Here is a 19831-nt window from a genome sequence, read left to right on the forward strand (position 1 = left end):
GATATTTTCATATCATATCAGCAACGATCGTTCAAGGTCCGTGGTTATATTCGATTTGTATTCGGCAGTCAATCAGCGGTGACATTTATGATCAATGGGAAAGCGGGTGGGGTATATTGATAGGAAAACCATTTCGTCTGGTGTCTTGTGATGATAAAACTTTACAGATGCCAAATGAAATATTCCCATGATCAGCGAAATCATGTCTTGCTTGCTACTTCCAGGTTCTATGATACTACGTGTCAACCATATAGGGCGTATCTTATCCAAACTCCCCAACCTGCGTCATAATGCGATAATTATTGTTATTTTTATGTTACGTATCTCCAACTGACGCACAACTAAATGATTTTTAAATGACCTAAACACACAAATATTTAAGCTTTTATTTAGAGCACTGCGGTTTTCAAAATATGTTTACATTTATTATGCTTATGTATTACAATCTTTGAAAGTAATTCCCTTATGCAGTGAAATCTTCAGAGCCCCATTCCCCAGTAAGCTAAGCCATTCGGCAATCGCCAATGATTTCATCTATCGAATTGGATCTCAGTATTTCCCCGTTTCGGGGCACCTCAGGTGTTATGGCCCCCCAGTAAAAGCACCATATCGCCTCTTCACGCGGCCCAAAACGATCGAGTTGTGGCATATAGTATATAGTATGATAGTGGCTATAAAGCGGAATAGGTGTTGGGTCATAAGAAAATGGAACCACGGGCTGTTAATCTAATCGGCGGACGATTCTCTGGTTTTTTTGCCTTATCAACGTCATGGCGACTGGCTAACGGTAATGATAATGGTAACGATCCATTCCGTTCCATTCCCTTGATAAGATTGCCATTGCGATTACGTAATATAGGTTTGCTTTTTTTTGGGTGAATAAGAGGAAATGAAATTAATAAAGTAATGATGATAAATATAATTTTGATAGCATGGTCAAGCTGGGGATTTTAGGGGGAATTTCGAAAGTGCTTAGCCCTGAAAATATAGGTTCCATGTGATATCGATTTCGAATTTCTGCGTGAATAAGTACCAATTATTCAGTGATCGAATGTACTCGTAGTTTTATCTGTATTACACTTGATTCGTTGATATAGCCAAATAAGGGCAAAAAACAAAAGCGAACGTAAATGGGGAAAATGGAAACGCAAAACGAAAATCAAATTGCAAATGGAAACGAGTGAAGGTCTCGGACTTAAATCTAGTATTTAAATCTGGGGCAAGGTCAATGAGAGTCTTTTTAGTGATATTCCTACAACTTTCGTTTGTTGATTTTATAACTAATTTAAATAATATTAAAGTCTATACTAAAAAATGTTTAAGTTTTCAAAACCGTTGCTGCAGCGCCATCTGGTGGAATTTATTACATATTATCCATATCCATTGATCTGGCAGCTCTGATATTATTGAATAGTGAATAAAGCACCATCTAGCGGGAGTGATACAACCACCACCCTTTATTTCATGATCCGGCAGCACTAACAAATATTCGATTAATCGAAATTCAAACATTAATATAATATCGATTTACTGATATTTGAATAAATAAAAAAAAGTAAATATGTCAATACGTTATGAACAATGAAAAAGTTTTTCAACTAAAATACTTGCCCTTCAATACAAAAACTTTCAATTTAAATATTTTTTTTTCTTTATTTTGATTATCGGTAAACTAGATAAATTTATATCTTATGCACGCCAGTTGCCTTTCACTTTTGCACGATCCCTACTGATCAATAGAACCATTAAACTAAACGCAATTAGGGTTACAATCGTAAGAGTTACAGGTGTCTAAAATAAGGGATTAGTTCAAGGGATAGGGTTCACATGTATATAATCTATATATATTTATTGTAAGTATTCATGTAGAGGGTTAAAAATATGATTGGTCGATAGCCGATCTGCAGCTGATCAGAATTAAATGAGGAGCACACACAAAAGAGTCCGCTTTGGTAAGCCCCACAAAAGGGTTTTATCTATAACTTGAATATTCTTGTTATCACAGACGCCCCAGCACAGTCCTTTTTCTTCGTTTAGTCGCCGCAAATGAAATCCCTTTTGTTTTCCAGGTGGGATATAATGGCTTTCCTTCGGTTTTTTTTTTGAGTTCTTCTTGGTGGTTACGGGTGTGCGTCAAAATTTCTACGCAAGTGTCACATGAAAAATCATCAGCGAAATTGGGAGAAACGTTGAATGTGCTCGCTTCCTTTTCCAGGGAGATGCTGTCCGCCACTCCAGTTGCCTCAACATCAGATCTCCTCCATCGTCCCTTTGCTCACAGGTGTATCTGAGTGTTGTATGCTAATATTGTGTATTGCCTAAGACGCGTATCATCTCCTTCCTCCTTAGGGTTTGGCAGTCTGAGCCTGTCCAGCGGTCACCCCACTCCCGCTTGGCGTAGCCTCCTCGTTCGCCTGGGATCCCTCGGACATTGTCTTATTGAGGATCTGGTGGAAGTGCTCCCCGAACACGGCATGGTTGTAGGACACAAGGCGCCGAAATGAGGCGATAAATGCAACCAGCTCCTCCTGGAAATCCACGAATCCTGCAGGCGGCGGCGGAATGCTGCCATTGGAGCGCAGGGTCACGCGGACATAGCCATCCAACCGCTTGGCTGCGAGGAAATGAACAAAGTGTTATTGTTAGGAATAGAAAATGTTTTAATCTATACACTTAGATAAGAGAGCTTCCATAGCAATAATCACTATGGCAGTTACTTGGCAAGAGGGAAGTATCAACGCTAATAATTTACAACTTTAAAAAATTAAAAAAAACCTATAAGGTAGCATGTTTTAATAATCTAATAAATTTACTCACCCATCAAACTGGGCACTGGAGAAGCCTTGTTGGCCAGCTTGAGCACCTGGTTCTTGAGCGCCGCCTGGTCGGCATCACTCATCGCCGGCATGTTCTCCTGCTCCAGGGCCTTGTTAACAAAAGAGCGGATTTGCTCGTAGCAGCTTTCAATGGCAGTGGCTACTTGGCTGTAAGTAAAAGTGAAATGAAATGATGCCAGTGCATGGATAGAGGCTATGAAAACTCACTCCTGGTTCTTGACATCCTGCACAATGATGTCCAGCTGCTGGGACAGCTTGATGCGATTCTCGCGTCGTTGGGAAATGATGGGCGTGCTCTGGGCAATGGAGATGAGCGAGGCGCACAAAATCAAACGTTGGGCACGCCAACTCAGGCCGGCAAATCGCTCCTTGTCGATGCGCAACAGTTCCGGAAACTCCTTGTCCGCCGGATAGTCAATCAGCTGCATATAGGCATTGTAAATGGTCTCATCCATGTTGGTGCCGGAACGATGACGCTGCAGCCAGTCCTCAGTGGCCGGAAAACCAGCTGGAAATAAGTAAAATAAAAGTTATTACAATTTATAACTTCTCTTCAGTTGGTTGAAAACGATTAATCAGTTCAAAGTGTTATTTAAGGTGTTTGCTTAATATTTTGGTATCTACCGCTTCATCGTTTACAACCAATTTTTGAGTTTCACAATTAGACCCACCATTTCCATGGAACTCGCGGAGGTACTTGCTAAACTTCTCCTTCTCGTACTGCACGGAATTGGCGGCGATTTCGGTGCGCGCCAGAGCCAGCATAAAGTTGGCCATATCCAGCTTCATCAGAGTCATCAGCTCAAGGATGCTGCGGAACGTGTCCACCACGTCGTCGATCTCCCGCAGAGCAGCCACCGCATCGTCCCTGGCCGGCGAACAGGATCGCGACAGGATGTTGATCACAAAGTTGGCATACGACCGAAAGTCAAGGGTTCCACGCTCCGCCTGCTGACGGATTACGGCATCATCCAGCACCTCGTTGATGTGGGACAAAGCACGTTCATTGTTGGGCGACAGCAGCTGGGGGAACATCTCCTTGATCTCGGCCAGCAGTCGGATGGCCTGGTCGTATGAAGGCGGCTGGCGTTCCAATTGTTGGCGCAGCAGATCCCAGAAAGCCTTGTGCACCATTTTCTTGATGGATCCTTCCAAGCTGTTGGTTTAAAAAGGGGGATCAGTTAGGGTTTATTACTTTGTAAATATAAATAATCTTACCTATCCGAAGGCGGTTCGTACTTCTGCAGCTTGAACTCCGGATTGAGGGCTATCTCGTGGGCCAGCTCCATGTTCCGCAGGTTCTTGAACATGCTGGACACCTCGTCCAGGGTGACGATCTTCGGCGGGGTGCCATCCAAGCTGGGCAGCACAAAGCGCGTCATGCTGTCCACGGAACTCTCGCTATCCGTCCGGATTCGCCGCTCCTCCAGTTCATCCTGGCCGCCGGATTGTCCGCTCCTCTTTTCCTGGGCATCCATGTTCGTTGCTAACTTTTTGCTGTCTGCTTTTCTAGCGGAAATGCGACGTTAGGCAGCTGTAGCAACTGGTTTTGACCAAAAGCGACTTTGTTGGTTACCACTGGTTAAAGCCAGTTATATATGGATATATGGCTTTATGGCAATTGCAGTTGCGCTTTCTTTGTTCTTTGTTTGAGGTCGTTGATGAAGCTCCGCTCGGGGTCAATTCGCCTGAAAAGTGTTCAAAGGGGGTTTCAAATACAGTGGATGCCGGATACAAATCAATTTTTAATGGAACTTAATCTCTCTTTTTTTTTCCGAGACAAATATTTCAATATCATAATTAAAATTTTATTTTTAGATCTATATTTGGTTTCGATTAAGCAATAACTATGTATTTGAACAAAGGAAACATTTATAATAGAGAATACAAACATTTCTGAATCAGAAACTGCAAATTTAGATTTTAAAGTCATAATTAAAAGACTCCTTTAGATAATACTTGCTGTTAATTAGGCAAAAACTCATATATTTACCAAATATGAAGTATTAGTATTAGCTTTTCAAGGGAAAAATTTGAAAAATATCTTTATAAATAATGACATTGGAGAAAAATTGTGCTTTGGTACAAAATATGAGTAATAGTAATAGTTTAGTAAATTATTATTTTCAGCTTTGAAATTGGTAACATAATATAATATAAAATATACCACAATTTTTTAAGTAAATGATTGATACAATACAACTAACGAATTCTTTTTTTAATACTGAAGATAAAGCATGACATAAATTATTTTAAATATGAAATTCATTAACTTTTAAATTGAATCCGTTTTCCGTTTTGTTTTAATTAATGTAATAAAATTTGTTCATAGTTTGTTGGCATTTTATTAATTTAAACTAGAAAACTTTTCAACACTAAATATGTAATCAAAACTTATTTTGCTCTATACATAGTTCCTCTAAAAGCCTTTTTGACATTGAATTTGGGTATTCATATTTCCTAATCAAAAATTATTGTTTGAAATACAAATTTCGCAATATTGTTAGGCAATATTCACTGTACACAGACAACAGCACACGAGGGAAAACCGTTAAACGTGACTCGCACACACACTCAAACAAAGGACAAAGAAACAAAGAAAAAACGCAAAAGACTTGAATAAACATTGAAATTTTAAACTTTTGAATATTCTAGAAGATTCTAGAATATGCAATTTGGCGAGCAGCGTGGCACAGATTCCAAAATTAAATGTGGAAAATGAGAGCAAATTGCACAACGAATGGGCGACATAAACAAACGGCGCAATAAAGCAGCAACAAAAACAGAAAACATATCAAATACGCGCGTGTGTGTGTATGCGTGTATATTGCGCAGCACAACTCAGCTGGGAAAAATGGAAAATTGGGAAATGGACACAAGGACGCTGTAAAGTGGGTGGAAAAAAATGGACCCATTTCCATTACTTACTTAAAAAAGATCCAAAACCAACGAGAAGGTTCCAGAATATCAATGAATTTTTTGTCCCACAGCTGATTCACCTTTCACAATCACTCACAAATTTTGCAATTAATTTCCACTTGACTTTTCCCTCTTTAATTTAAACCCCCAGGATAATTATTTTTATACCCGAGCTGCTGCAGATTTTATCAACTGTCACGAGCGACGACCAATTTCCGAATGTTTTTCCGTTTCGATTTTTAAAAAACCTTGTTTGTTGTGTTTGCTTTGTTTTTTCCATTCCCCTTCCTCTTTTCCAACACAGCTGTTCGCCTATCGGAATTCAATATCGATTGCCTCCACAGTGTAAAATAATGGTTTGGTGTAACAAAACTTTATATTTACAATAAAATTACTTGGTTAAAAATAGTTCCTCATTTTAATCACCGGAATTTTTGAAAATCTAAAATTCAAATTGGTCAAAATATTGATTGGTATTCAAATAATATTAGAGATGTAAGCTAAAAACATTGAATGGAGAAAGTTTTGGGACATGGTTTAGGCAATAAAAAGTTTGCTTTTCCATTCAGTGGTTCAATGTTCGTAGCCTTAACTGTCATTTTAAAACTACACTATTGCAGCGCGTAAAACTCGATTATACTCGTGCCTCAGCGATACCGATAATTACACAGCGGGCCAGTGTTGCGTAATGGCCCCTCGCAGTGTTGCGAGGTGTTAAGAATCGAAATACTTTACAACACAAGATCAGACACAAAAATTTTTTCGGGCAAAATTTACCAGTTTTTTCATTTTGGAATCGTTGCTCTGTTTGTGGTTGTAGCGGGATCAGGAGTTCCCGCACTTAGGGCCTCCATGCTGTAGGTTTTTGGCACCGGAAAACCACTGGAAATCCATGGAGAGCGAAAAGATTCTGATGGCCGCCGGAGTTACGGTGGCCGCCGTTGTGGGAGCCTTTGTATTTTGGGGTCCCTCGGGTGAGTAGACCTACAAAGTTCCCCTAAATGGAACCCCCTGAAACGTCCACATTTCTAGGTTCCCGGCTGCGCCAACGTCGTGGTCAAATCGCCGGTCTCCACAACTTTGGAAGGACTTGCTTTTTGAACACCCTGCTCCAGGCGATGGCCGCCTGTCCCCAGTTCATTGCCTGGCTGCAATTGTACAATAATGCCTCGCCAGACCGAAAGAGTTTGATTACCTCCATGCTGAACACCCTGGAAGTGGTCAATGGCACCCATGCCACCTTGCGAGGGGATCCCCATTCCCCGGGAGCTGTGCTGCGAGCCTTAAATGCCCTGGGTTGGGTCATACCGCAGGAGGAGCACGATGCCCACGAGCTGTTCCATGTGCTATTGTCCTCCCTCGAGGAGGAGGCCATACGCCCACAGCCTTTGGGCTGCCTATCGGATGCTCTGCCGACGGATAACGATGAAACCAGTAGCTTTGCCGGCACAGCCACTCCAATTGGAGGCTTCCGGCCGATTAACTCCATGGCAGCAGGCCTGGGAGCCAGCCAAAGGATCGGAGATCAACCAAATAGACCTTCGAGTGCCATGCTCACCGATTTCCTCAACATGGAGTACGACGAGAGCACCAGTTTGCAGCGATTGGTACGTTCGGAGGCGCACACGCCGGATTCACCGGCCTCCGTTTGCGAACGCGAGGGCAACGATCGTTTGGGATCCCTGCTCCTGGATGCTGTTTCACCAGGGACACCTTTTGGCTTTCCGCTAGCCAGTGAGTTGGAATCGTTGGCCACACCCACGTTGGGCGGCGAGCGTTTGTCGCGTGCGCGACTTCCACAATCCCAGGAGGAGAACCTCAGTCGCCGGGTGTCCAGTTCTTGTCGATCACTGGAGCGTCTGCATCGCGGACCCGGACGGGTGTCCATCTGGTCCAACATGATGCCCAGCCAGGTGGCGCATCCGTTTCAGGGCGCCATGGGTGCACAGATCGTGTGCAATGGCTGCGGCTCCAAGTCGGCGGTGCGGTATGATAAGTTCGATAGCATCACCTTGAATCTGCCGCCTCAGCGCAGGACTGGCTTGAGTTTGGGCCATTTGCTCAGCGATTATATCACATCGGAGGATCTGAGCGATGTCAAGTGCGATTCCTGCAATGAGACGACCACGCACACCAAATCGGTTACGTTTGCCAAACTGCCGGCCTGCCTATGCATCCATGTGGCGAGGACGGTGTGGCTGCCAACTGGGCAGATCTGCAAGCGACAGGACTACGTACACTTCCCCGAGAGCCTCTCCATGGCGCCATATAGCTTTGTCCAGCCGCATCTCAACAGCCAGGTAAGATCTCGCTCCACATTCATGTATATTTATTGGTCAAATCAAACGATATGGCTGATATGGGATCAGTTTTTAAAAATTTTTAAAATCCTTCATGCTAATGTACTAATTAATTTGGTCTTTTACTGTTAATCAAAATATTGGAATGGAAATTTATGATATATTGGAGATTAAATGATAGAGTGGATATTGTTAAGGTTTTAATATATAAAGCTATTCCAAATTTTCAAAAAATGGTTTTGCAGAAAAGTGACCAAAAGCCTGCACTTCTAAGCCTATAACTTTTTTTACAGACGTCCGATTCCCAAAAGGCTAACTTCCAAATGATCGTGGTTTAATTATCCAAAAAACTGTGTTTTCAGTTTAGTTTTTATTTTTGGGTCGATTTTTCGTCATTTCTATAAGGTGTTACCTTTTCCAAATTCTCGAAAAATGGCTTTGCAGAAAAGTGACCAAAATCTGCACTTCTAAGCCCATAACTTTTCGTTCAGACATCCGATTTTAAAGTGGCATATCTCTAAATGATTGTGGTTTAATTATCTAAAAAACTGCGTTCTCAGTTTATTTTTTAATTTTTGATCGATTTTTCGTCACTTCTATAAGGGGTTACCTCTTCCAAATTCTCGAAAAATGGCTTTGCAGAAAAGTGACCAAAAACTGCACTTCTAAGCCCATAACTTTTCGTACAGACATCCGATTTTAAAGTGGCATATCTCTAAATGATTGTGGTTTAATTCTCTAAAACACTGTATTTTCAGTTTTTTTTTTATTTTTTGGTCGATTTTTCGTCATTTGCAATGATAAAACCCCTTTTAAAATTTCCGAAAAATGGGTTTGCAGAGCCCATAACCTTTTTTTTACGGAAATTCGATCTGTTTGTAAGCATCGTAATGAAAACATAGAATACTTTATTATTGTAACAGGGTATATACAGATATGTATACATATATATATTTGGATTGGCCTATTGTTTTTTCTCTTTCTCTTTTGTGTAAATAACCCCTTTCAAAAAATTGAAAGGTTTTGGACTTAATTATCAATTATATAAGGAAGTTTACTAATGCATATAATACATTTCTAAAAAGGTTATTAAGTATTGCATAATTTTCATTTGATTTAGTTTTTGTTTTATTCCAAATTTTAAATTTTATGTGGCATAAATGAATATTATTATTATTATTATTTATAAATTAGAAATTCATTGTAAAATCTTTGATCCATTTGTAGTAAAATAAGCTGTGTGTCATATATTCTGGTAATTTGACTGCGGTCTGAGGTTTTATAATCTGCATAAAATATTTAATTTATTAACCGTTTAAAATAACCGTTCAAGCTAGTTTTATTATTAAGCCCATGATAAATTGTGTAATGTTTGCAGGCTGGCACTCCCTGGGGCTCGACGATGTCTCTATATTCCACCAGCCTGCCGATGAACAATGGCGTGGGTGGCGGCGAGGGCTTCGGCACGATGTTCCCCAAGAATCTGTACCGCCTGCTGGCCGTGGTGGTTCATTCGGGCGAGGCGAACAGCGGTCACTTTGTGACCTATAGGCGTGGTTCGCTGCGGAATGCACATCGGTAAGTTACTGCATAACTTTCCATATAATCCATATATAAACACGAATTTGTGCAACCCCCAGATGGTTCTACACATCCGATACGATTGTGCGGGAGGTGAGCATCGACGAGGTGTTGAGCGTCCCCGCCTATCTGCTATTCTACGATCGCGGCCAGCAAAGACAGCTAAACCTGCGTTAGTCTGTGTCGAGCCTGTGCAGGATCATCGGGATCATCCTAGTCAACACTTAATGTGATGCTAATCCAAATCCTTATTGTCGAAACGGTGGCCATAGCGAACACGCGTCACATTTATATAGATATATATAACTTATATATGTACGGAACCCACGATCTGATCTATACTCGGCGGGGTTATGTAATGGTCTCTGCATATTTGCATACTGCATATTGCATTACCCTCACGTCACAGAGAACTCGACTCTTCATTTGTTATATCGATGCATTTAAGATTTTTTAAGAATTCCAAATTCATACCGTGCTTTTAGCTGTCTGTATTTAGCAATATACATACATATACTACCAATAATTGTTTGCGCGTTATTTCCGTAGGATAGATGTTCAATAAAAATTGGAAAAATACTTATTTATTTTTGGTTGAAGGGCTTGTGTTTGTGTTTAATCGAAACTTTAAGTATGAATAATTAAACCAAGAGATAATAAAAAAATAATACTTTTTAAAGGCAAATGGGTTTTTTATTTACAAACTAAATTATTATTTTAAATAATAAAAATGTGCGATAATAAAGAAATACCTTTTGGTATAACTTTAGTAAATATTTAACCTTACAGTTTAAAAAAAATAATATTACGTCAAGATTTAAAAACATTATTTTCATATGTGTTTAATAATTTATTATATTATTAAATTGTTATTTCTTTGTTGCATTCATACTTCATCGGACAGAAAAGTTAATGTATTTTATGTGTATAATTTAAAAGGTAACCAATAATAATTAGTAAATTGAGAATTAAAAGAAATAAAAATGCAATTAATAATTCATAAAAATTAAGTTGATTTTGTGTGAAAATAAATAACTAAAACAGTGTACATATTTTAAAAGTTTTAGATTTACAAATATGGCACTAGAGATTTTTAATTTGTTTTAAATAAAAAGATGTTCCAGAATTATTTCTCAGCTTAAGATTTATTTAATTAAAGTATAAGAAAATTCTAGAACATGCATTTTAAAAGTGCCAAAGTATCGAAATCACATATCGATAACAGTGCAACTCTAGTTAATGGCGTCAACGAAACATATCGATAGATTCTTTCGCAATCGATTGTAACGCAAGCATTTCATTTCATTTGACAAAAGAGTTAAATAGCACGCAATTGGAGGAATCTAGAGGGCAATTATGTCTGATGCGGAGCTGGAACAGACGCCCAGCGTGGGCCACGTGGAGGAGCAGCACTTGGAAGAGGAGGAACAGCCGGCGGAGGAGCAAGCTGACGCGTACGTAGTAGGCGGTCCACCGAGGACGCCGGTCGAAGATGCGGCGGCCGAATTGAGCGCCAGTCTGGATGTCAGCGGTTCGGACCAGTCGGCAGAGCAGTCGCTGGACCTCAGTGGTGCACAAGCGGAGGAGACAGTGGAGTCGGTGCCACCAACGAAGCGTTTGCAACGCGACATCAGTCCCATTTCCGAGGACAGCACTCCCACGAGCAGCACTTCCAACAGTTCCACCAGCACATCGAGTTCCTCTCGCTACGACGATATCAGCGAGGCGGAGGAGGCGCCTCCAGAACAACAGGAGCAGCAGGTTCAGGATCAGGAGCAGGTGAATATGCCGGAGCAGAATCAGGTTCAGGGTCGCCAGAAAGAGCAGGAAGTGGGGGTGGACCAGGACATAGACACCGAAGATGACCCCTCTTCCAATACTGTGATCTGCGTGGCGGACATCAACACCTATGGCAGTGGTTCCAGTTCCTCGCGATACGACAATATCAGCGAGGCGGATGATACTCCTCCAGAACAGGAACAGCAGGAGCAGGCTCAGAATCAGGAGAAGGAGAAGAATGCAGAGCAGGATCGGGATCTCCAACAAGAGCAGGAATTGGAGGTTGACCAGGACATAGACAACGACGATAAGCCTTCTTCCAATAAGATGATCAACCCGTATGACAGTGGTTCCAACATAAGCGACTACGTCATGGATCCCGATGCGCCAACCAAGGCCATTATCACCGAGGTGGTCACCATTCCTGCTCCTCTTCGTCTGAAGGGAGCACCACAACTGGGACTGCCGCCGCCACCACCGCCGCCGCCTGCTGAGGACGAGGTCCCCGAAACGCCCGCCTCGCCCACCGATGATTGCGAGGAACCACCAAGCGTTAGCCAGTCCATCCATATGCGTGCTCGCTACCTGCGGGAGGGCTCCCATCGGAACATGTCACCTGCAACCACAGTTGGCATGTCCTCCAAGCGCATTTGCTATTCGCGCGTTAGCTATATGGAGGAGGTCACTTACACTGAGCAGCAGAAGCAGGTCAGCCAACCACCCAGCCGCCAGGCGCCCCGCGATCCCCGTCAGCGCTATATGCCACCTCCGGCCGTTTTGCCCAGCCAAACTGTACTAAGCGCCGATGTCGAGGCCATTTCCGAAGACGAAAGCGAGACGAGCAGCAGCGAGGATGATGAAGAGGAGGAGGAGGAGGACGATGATGATGTGATGACCATGGACACGCACGACAGCACCTCCAGGGAGACGGTGATAAGAACGGGCGGCGATCCGCTGATGCAGAAGATCGACATAAACGAGAATCCAGAGAAGATCTACTACATTCGACGTGATGATGGTACCGTGCACGCCGGCCAGGTTCTGCAATCACGAACTACGGAGAATGCGGCCTCTCCGGAAGAGTATTACGTGCACTATGTGGGCCTGAATCGCCGTCTGGATGGCTGGGTGGGCCGTCACCGGATCTCGGACAACGCGGATGATTTGGGCGGTATTACTGTCCTGCCGGCGCCACCTTTGGCCCCCGATCAGCCCAGTACCAGCCGGGAAATGCTGGCCCAACAGGCGGCCGCGGCAGCAGCTGCCTCTTCCGCCGAGCGACAAAAGCGAGCGGGCAACAAGGATTACTATCTGTCCTATTGCGAGAACAATCGCTATGACTACAGCGACCGGAAGATGACACGTTACCAAAAAAGGCGCTACGATGAGATTAACCACGTGCAGAAGAGCCATGCCGAGTTAACCGCCTCACAGGCGGCACTGGAGAAGGAGCACGAGTCTATCACCAAGATTAAGTATATTGACAAGCTGCAGTTTGGCAACTACGAGATCGACACCTGGTACTTTAGTCCCTTCCCTGAGGAATACGGCAAGGCAAGAACCTTGTATGTCTGCGAATACTGCCTGAAGTATATGCGATTCCGCGATAGCTACGCCTATCATCTGTACGAATGCGAACGAAGGCGTCCACCCGGAAGGGAGATATACCGGAAGGGCAACATATCCATCTACGAGGTGAATGGCAAGGAGGAGTCACTATACTGCCAGCTGCTCTGCCTGATGGCCAAGCTCTTTTTGGACCACAAGGTCCTGTACTTCGACATGGATCCGTTCTTCTTTTACATCCTCTGCGAGACTGACAAGGAGGGCAGCCACATTGTGGGATATTTTTCCAAGGAGAAGAAGTCACTAGACAATAACAATGTGGCCTGCATTCTCGTTTTGCCGCCGCATCAGCGCAAGGGATTCGGAAAGCTGCTAATTGCCTTTAGCTATGAGTTGTCACGCAAGGAGGGCGTTATCGGGAGTCCGGAAAAGCCGCTTTCGGATCTCGGAAGGCTGAGTTACCGCAGCTATTGGGCGTACACCCTGTTGGAGCTCATGAAAAACCGCTGCGCGCCGGAACAGGTCGCAATTAAGGAGCTAAGCGATATGAGTGGTATTACCCACGACGACATCATCTACACGCTGCAGTCCATGAAGATGATCAAGTACTGGAAGGGGCAGAATGTCATATGCGTTACTGCCAAAACCATTCACGATCATCTCCAACTGCCGCAGTTCAAGCAGCCCAAGCTGACCATCGACACCGATTACCTCGTATGGAGACCTCATACTGCGGCGGCAGTTCCGGCCAGAGTTCCAGGCAGTTCCGGCTAGCATACGGAACCACCGGACCCCGTCCTGCTATCATCGCAAATTATTGTTATTGATGATGACGATTAAGAAACTTTTTTTTTCATATTTCATAAGGAAGCGTAGGAATAGGCTGTTGTAACACTCCAAAAGTATAAACTATGGGGTCTAATATATATATTTATACTTAAAACTGAATCACTGGAGATTTCATGCTTACATTACATTGTATTTAAATATTTGATATCCAATTCTAGTTGATAGGGAATCTTACGGATAGGTTGTTGTAACCCTTATTGTTTGAAGAAAATGTATAAACTCTGATTTAAGCTTTAGTTTTTTGGAGTAGTGATACTTTAGAGTTGATCTAAAAGTAAGCAATTTGAAATGTATTACTTCTAAAATATTTATTTCAATATCCATGTCCACTGCAAACGAATTGATTTTTAAATGTTTAAAGCCTCCTTAGTCACAATACGCTAATCAATTTAACTCGGAAAAAACCGTCGACCTTAAAAATTTTTCTTTAATGGATATCTAAAAAAAAACCAAGAAACTAATAACATGAAATTTTTAATTTTGTTTGAAGACAAATAGTACATTTCTGTGTCCTGTTTTACGTTTTTCGTTACATTAACGTCGCAAAAAGAAAAGAATACATATTACATACTTAGAGACAGCCAGTCATTTTATTTTATTAATATATCTGTCCAATAAAAACTCAAAAGAGAAACTGAACATTTAACATTGCTTGTTTTTATTGGCTATGGGTTATGAATAATAAACCAATAATTTTATTTTAATAAAATACAATTAATAATAAAATAAAATATAAAAATGAAACAAATGGGCACTAGGAAAACAAAAAGCCTGATAAAGTTTCGTTAAACAAAATTATTTGCTGACATCTTCATTTTACGGAAAAAATGTCAGCATGACATAACGATATTTGTTCAAGATAAGGCAATTCAACATTTTTCATAAGAGTAGAAAAAAGTATTTAATATATATATTTAAAAAGGGAAAAAATATAAATGGTGGAAAAAATACATATTTTAAAAATATTTTCGCTAGGAAGGATAAACAAAAAATTATCCATCAGGAAAATTTTGATTTTCTTACAAATTACTTTCTGTCTTTCTAGATGACTATATTTTTTTTAGTATCTTAATATTTAAATCCTGTTTTAAAAGCTCTAAGAACTATAGCGTGTTTGCTACTCGCTAGCGGGCGTTTTCAATCGATATCGCCATCCAATCCGTAATCGATAGCGCCCGCATCGATAAATCCCAATTCGCCGGGCAGCAATCGGCCAAATTCTGTTGTTGTGATTAGGGATATATACAGGATATAGCTGCGAGGGATCGAAAATGGGCCTGCTGTCCGATCCGTCGATATCGACGCAGAGTAAACTGGTGGACGGACTGGCGCGACATGTTCGCTTGGTGTGCTACGCCCTTTATGTGGCGGGTGTGGCCTGGTTCTTCTGTTTGGCGCTCCCGGAGTTTAACCACGGGACATATCTCTCCGAGAATGCCCTTTCCCCAGGTGGGTTGCATCCTCCACTGTCCAGCGAAGCCCACTAATATCAAGTGTTACTCCTCACAGGCCTAGTTTACCCGGAGATCCGTATCGATGCCAATCGCCTGGCCATTCAGCTGTTGGAGGAGTTGCATCGCGAGCGCAAGGATCACCTGTCCACAACGCCGCACGCCTGGATTGCGGCCAAGATGAACGAGTTCGGGCTGGAGACGCACACCCACAACTACACACTGCGTTATCCTTTTGGCGGCGGAAAGGAGTATCACGGCAAAAACATATACGGAATATTGAGGGCGCCGAGGATTGCCTCCACGGAGGGCATTGTTTTCGCGGCTCCTTATCGTGCCGCCAGCTCCGTGCACACAGACATCTCGGCCAGCGTGCCGCTCCTGCTGGCCTTTGCCGATTTTGCAAGGCGCAAGAACTACTGGGCCAAGGATCTGATATTCCTGGTCACTGAACAGGAGCAGCTCGGCATGCAGGCCTGGCTGGAGGCCTATCACGACGGGGATCGGGATCTAGATGTCAGCAAGGCGTATCTGCGTCCAGGGAATTTGCCCGCTCGCGCCGGCTCGCTGCAAGCTGCCCTAAACATTGAAGTCCAGGATCTGGAGATCGACCATGTGGATGTGCGCATCGAGGGTTTGAATGGCAAGCTTCCCAATCTGGACATGTTCAATTTAGTGCAGAGGATTATGGCCCGCGAGGGAATCGCCTCAGGTTATAAACAGGCGCCGCGCAAGAAGCGGCGCCATAGTCAGTCCCCCTTTGAGCAGAATCTTCGCCAGATGCTGACCATGCTGGCCAGCCAATCGTCGGGCGTGCCTAACGGGAATCACGGTCTCTTCCATCGCTATCGGATTGATGCCCTAACCATAGCCGCTAATCGGAGGGCCACCCATGCCACGCTGAAAGGAAGTCCGGGATCGGCGGCAGTGCCTCTGTTAAAAGCCATCGAAGGGATAGCCAGGAGTCTAAACAATCTGCTGGAGCGCTTCCACCAGAGTTTCTTCTTCTATGTGATCGTGAACAATGATCGGTACATCTCCATCGGAGATTATATGCCCGCTTTGGTGGCTCTGGTGGCATGTGCCTTTGTGAAGGCCTATCTAACGTGGTCCACGTTGCCGGTGACCAATGCTGAACAAGAAACACCGGCGGGCTTGGTCAGGGAGCAGGAGCAGGAGGAGGAACTGGAGCCGGACTCTGAACCGGATAAATTTGAGCTGCCCTATGGCTCGGTGTTGATATATCTCACTGCCACCTTGCTGATTGGTTTCCTGTGCAACGTGCTACCGCTGCAGCAGTACTTCCTGGAGATTCCCATGGGCGCCGCTCCGCTGACCACCTCGGTGCTGAGTTTCCTGTCACTTATTGGTTTCATCCTGCCATTTGTGGTCGTTCTGCCGCCTGGAGGATTGGAGCTACTGCACGTGGCATTCCTGCTGATCTATGGCTGCGCCTTGATCGTCATCGGGTTGCTCAACTTTGCCCTGGGATTCTTTGCGGCCGTGCTGACGGTGCCGTTGGTCATCTCGCTGGAGACCAAGGAGGAGAACTCGCGCAGCACGCTGAGGAACTCGGTCCGCTTGGCCACGCTGGTCATGAACCCCATGATGGTCATCTATGTGATCGTGCTGGCCATGACGTTCTACCAGTTCCCAGAGCTGTCGTTGCAGAAGATCATGCTAAGGGCGGCCACCGCGGCCATGGATGCATCTGCTTACGGGCTCATCGATTCCGTGGTGAGTTTACTCAATTAGTTTTCAACTGTAATTAACATATGCAAATCAAACTTATATTATTATAATTCAAACTTTAAGCAAACTTTGAGCCAGGGAAATAAGAGCCAAAGTTAAATGTTAAACTTTTGTTATACAAGCCAACAATTCCCAGTTTTAAGTGTAGCCTTTTTAAATAACATTTAAATCCGGATGTAGTTTATTGGCATCATAAAACTTAACTGCAGATTGGATACTTAATTTTTACTGAACTTGAATATTTTCGATTTTTAGATCTATGGCAACTGGCTGTACTTTGTCATCTGCACGATCTTCCTGCCCCTGTGGATCATCTGCTGGACCTTGGCGCTGTCCAAGAGACGAGACTACGCCGATTACCTGGACTTCGATGAGTCGCCATCAACGTCGCCGCAGCCGAAGGTGAAAACAAATTGAAGAGGAGGTCCATTCAAATGTTACTCAGTGTTTGATTGAATGTCTACATATATCAACTGGAAATTGTCCTAAGATAAAGTGTGATAAACCCAACAAATGTGTGTAATGACGGTAAGAAATTGAAGGACTTACATTGCACATGCAGATAAAATTCCATTTAAATGTTATGCATTTGATTAATTGTCTAAATAAAAGAAGCCTATTTATTAGTTGGAAATTCGAGTACAACTTTGTAGTAATGTAAACTAAAATTTGTTAATATTTTAAAACCTTTGAAGACGTTAAGAGGGTGATTTGTACTGAAAAGCCTTTATTAAGCAACTTTTTAAAATTTCCTGTGGGATTATTTTAAGATTTACAATTTTGGATTACTTTATTGTTTAAAATGGCTTACTATATTATCAAAATTATTTTGTTTTCTTCTTTTTGTTTGCCATTTTGTTTGCACGTAAAGCTGTAATGCATATTTTTCAGCCAGGAGTTGTTATTATTTCTTTTGTCAGTCCTCCGCCGTTCTTGTTGTTGGCCAGTGGAGGGCAGGAGTTTTTCCGTGGAGAGGTGCTCAGTGGAGCACGTGCCTCTTTTGAATAAGTGGAAAACTTTTCGACTATGACACGCAACTTAATTTAAACTTTGCACCGCTGCCAGCGTCGTCGTCGTCGTCGGTGGCAATTAGTTATGAGCCAGGAATTGGCTCAATCAGGGGCATGGATGCATGGTGTCCTCGGATCTGGAAACTGGGATCTTGGAACTGGTGACTGGGAAGTGGAAACCCGGAGACCTGCACTTTCCGCTCCGTGTTTACCGGCGCCATTCAATCTGCAACTTAACAAGAAAACTTTCCGCACACACATATTCAAAGGCAAACACAAAGTTGCCGAGGAACAGTGGTATTTTTATTCAAAAAGTGTTTCCTATCGTCTCATGTTGATGATTTCATCATGTGTCATCTCAAACCAAATTTTATTGAAAGTTTCAATTAATATTCTGCTTTTTAGTCACTTCAATTTCCAACCGAAAAAGTCTGTTTTGGGTTTGTTTGGTTTAGTTTAATTTGGTTTATTTTAATTTAGCTTAGTATGTTTTAAAAGGACGTTTATGTCTAGCGATTTACGATAAATGTATTCATTAGTTTTACACACTAGCTATCTTTATTGCAATGATTTTCATCCTGGATTTTCTGCTGCCCGTGGTGGCCATCTCCTGCTCCCGATTTGCTTCCTTTACATGCTTCGAGTCCTGGTTCCTGCTCATCCGTTAGCAAGTCGAATTCGACCAGTGTTGGCACGATTATATCCTGATATGCATAGACATCGGTTTGGGTGCCCTTGCCGTTGCCATCGTCCTGAGCCTTTTCGAAGTCCAGTTCCAGCTCCATGAGCCGTTCCTCGTGGCGTTTCAAAGTGCCAATGCATCGTTGCCGGAGCTCCTTGACATGCAGACTCTCGCAGTCGGCTCGAATGGCCTCGGTTAAATATAACATGGATCTCCCACTGAACTCCGACTCCAGGCTGCGGATCATCTCCACATCCCGTTGCAACCGATTCTGGAGGATCACCTGGCGATCGATGGCCTTGGCCTCATAAAGTAGTTTCTCCAGCAGTTCGTCCGTTTTGCCATACTGTATCAAGATGTCCTCGGACCGCTCCAGGGCCAAACAAAGTCCCCGGGCCTGTGGGGATCGAGGAGAGGGTGGTGGTGGTGGCGGTGGAACCGGCAGATGGGCGGTCAAACACTGGACGCCACGTGGTGTCCGGGAGTGCGCCTCCGTCTTGCGGAATCGGGAACCCTTGGGCGTGGCACGTTGGCCTACGGATCCAGGCTTTTGTTTCGGAGAAGGTCTTCCACACCCAGTCTGCACAGACGGAGCACGCTCGGTGTCATCTCCTGACTTATGACCATCCGGTTCTTCCATCTCCAAGCATTCATAACCCTCCACGCTGGTCAAGTTCAGACGACGGGCCAGATCCACAACATTGGCCAAAGCCAGGTCCAAAGTCAACCTATTGTGATCCGCGACTTTCACTGCCTCCTTGTCACAAGGTTCACCATTCGGTTCAGTGCTCATCTTAGCCAAAGTTTTGTGGAAAATTTAGATTAAAAAAAAAAAAGAAATACAGCTTTAAACGATCTATATATGGTTCCAATTTCTCGTTGTGTGTCGTATATATCTGTTCTGTTTTGATTTAAGATTTAGGAGTGAAGTGACCGAACTGTTGAGCAAACGCTTTCTGTGTGTCCCACTTTTAGGAGTAGGTATGGATTCTTACCAGATGGGGAATGGCCTACTGGGAAACTATATCTTGTAACCTTTACTAAATTTGTTGACTGCCTTAAATGTATTAGTAAAAAGGATAGTCTTTGTACTTTTATTATTATT

At 43.2% G+C, this 19831-nt stretch overlaps 5 protein-coding genes across 5 annotated transcripts; 3 read left to right on the forward strand and 2 right to left on the reverse strand.

The window, feature by feature from the left end:
- Positions 1-1633: 1633 nt before the first annotated feature.
- Positions 1634-6047, reverse strand: LOC108046143 (T-complex protein 11-like protein 1). Its single transcript, XM_017125718.2, has 6 exons — positions 5766-6047; positions 4056-4525; positions 3509-3993; positions 3045-3345; positions 2818-2984; positions 1634-2614 (listed from the first exon to the last, which is right to left on the reverse strand). The coding sequence occupies exons 2-6, from the start codon at positions 4313-4315 to the stop codon at positions 2346-2348; spliced, it is 1482 nt and encodes a 493-aa protein (XP_016981207.1). The 5' UTR covers positions 4316-4525; positions 5766-6047; the 3' UTR covers positions 1634-2345.
- Positions 6048-6400: 353 nt separating this feature from the next.
- Positions 6401-10216, forward strand: LOC108046152 (ubiquitin carboxyl-terminal hydrolase 30 homolog). Its single transcript, XM_017125726.2, has 4 exons — positions 6401-6730; positions 6789-8056; positions 9435-9634; positions 9697-10216. The coding sequence occupies exons 1-4, from the start codon at positions 6649-6651 to the stop codon at positions 9812-9814; spliced, it is 1668 nt and encodes a 555-aa protein (XP_016981215.1). The 5' UTR covers positions 6401-6648; the 3' UTR covers positions 9815-10216.
- Positions 10217-10912: 696 nt separating this feature from the next.
- On the forward strand, positions 10913-14477 carry LOC108046142 (males-absent on the first protein). The gene has a single exon (XM_017125717.1). It carries the CDS (start codon positions 10994-10996, stop codon positions 13754-13756), a length of 2763 nt encoding a protein of 920 aa, XP_016981206.1. The 5' UTR covers positions 10913-10993; the 3' UTR covers positions 13757-14477.
- Positions 14478-15007: 530 nt separating this feature from the next.
- On the forward strand, positions 15008-17668 carry LOC108046153 (glycosylphosphatidylinositol anchor attachment 1 protein). The gene is made up of 3 exons (XM_017125727.1): positions 15008-15280; positions 15341-17019; positions 17290-17668. The coding sequence occupies exons 1-3, from the start codon at positions 15103-15105 to the stop codon at positions 17449-17451; spliced, it is 2019 nt and encodes a 672-aa protein (XP_016981216.1). The 5' UTR covers positions 15008-15102; the 3' UTR covers positions 17452-17668.
- An 823-nt stretch (positions 17669-18491) lies between these two features.
- Positions 18492-19684, reverse strand: LOC108046093. The gene has a single exon (XM_017125651.2). It carries the CDS (start codon positions 19517-19519, stop codon positions 18593-18595), a length of 927 nt encoding a protein of 308 aa, XP_016981140.1. The 5' UTR covers positions 19520-19684; the 3' UTR covers positions 18492-18592.
- Between the last annotated feature and the right edge of the window lie 147 nt (positions 19685-19831).

The sequence above is a fragment of the Drosophila rhopaloa genome, unplaced genomic scaffold (assembly GCF_018152115.1).
Source record: "Drosophila rhopaloa isolate 14029-0021.01 unplaced genomic scaffold, ASM1815211v1 contig_3, whole genome shotgun sequence".
Lineage (NCBI taxonomy): Eukaryota > Metazoa > Arthropoda > Insecta > Diptera > Drosophilidae > Drosophila > Drosophila rhopaloa.

Coding starts and splice junctions, on each gene's coding strand:
- LOC108046142 (XM_017125717.1), top strand. CDS start 10,994: ATGTCTGATGCGGAGCTGGAACAGACGCCCAGCGTGGGCCACGTGGAG.
- LOC108046153 (XM_017125727.1), top strand. CDS start 15,103: ATGGGCCTGCTGTCCGATCCGTCGATATCGACGCAGAGTAAACTGGTG. Junction 15,281..15,340: donor CGAGAATGCCCTTTCCCCAG/GTGGGTTGCATC, acceptor TACTCCTCACAG/GCCTAGTTTACCCGGAGATC. Junction 17,020..17,289: donor ACGGGCTCATCGATTCCGTG/GTGAGTTTACTC, acceptor TTCGATTTTTAG/ATCTATGGCAACTGGCTGTA.
- LOC108046143 (XM_017125718.2), bottom strand. CDS start 4,315: ATGGATGCCCAGGAAAAGAGGAGCGGACAATCCGGCGGCCAGGATGAA. Junction 3,346..3,508: donor CCGCGAGTTCCATGGAAATG/GTGGGTCTAATT, acceptor ACTTATTTCCAG/CTGGTTTTCCGGCCACTGAG. Junction 2,615..2,817: donor TCCAGTGCCCAGTTTGATGG/GTGAGTAAATTT, acceptor ATTTCCTCGCAG/CCAAGCGGTTGGATGGCTAT.
- LOC108046152 (XM_017125726.2), top strand. CDS start 6,649: ATGGAGAGCGAAAAGATTCTGATGGCCGCCGGAGTTACGGTGGCCGCC. Junction 6,731..6,788: donor TGTATTTTGGGGTCCCTCGG/GTGAGTAGACCT, acceptor CCACATTTCTAG/GTTCCCGGCTGCGCCAACGT. Junction 8,057..9,434: donor AGCCGCATCTCAACAGCCAG/GTAAGATCTCGC, acceptor TAATGTTTGCAG/GCTGGCACTCCCTGGGGCTC.
- LOC108046093 (XM_017125651.2), bottom strand. CDS start 19,519: ATGAGCACTGAACCGAATGGTGAACCTTGTGACAAGGAGGCAGTGAAA.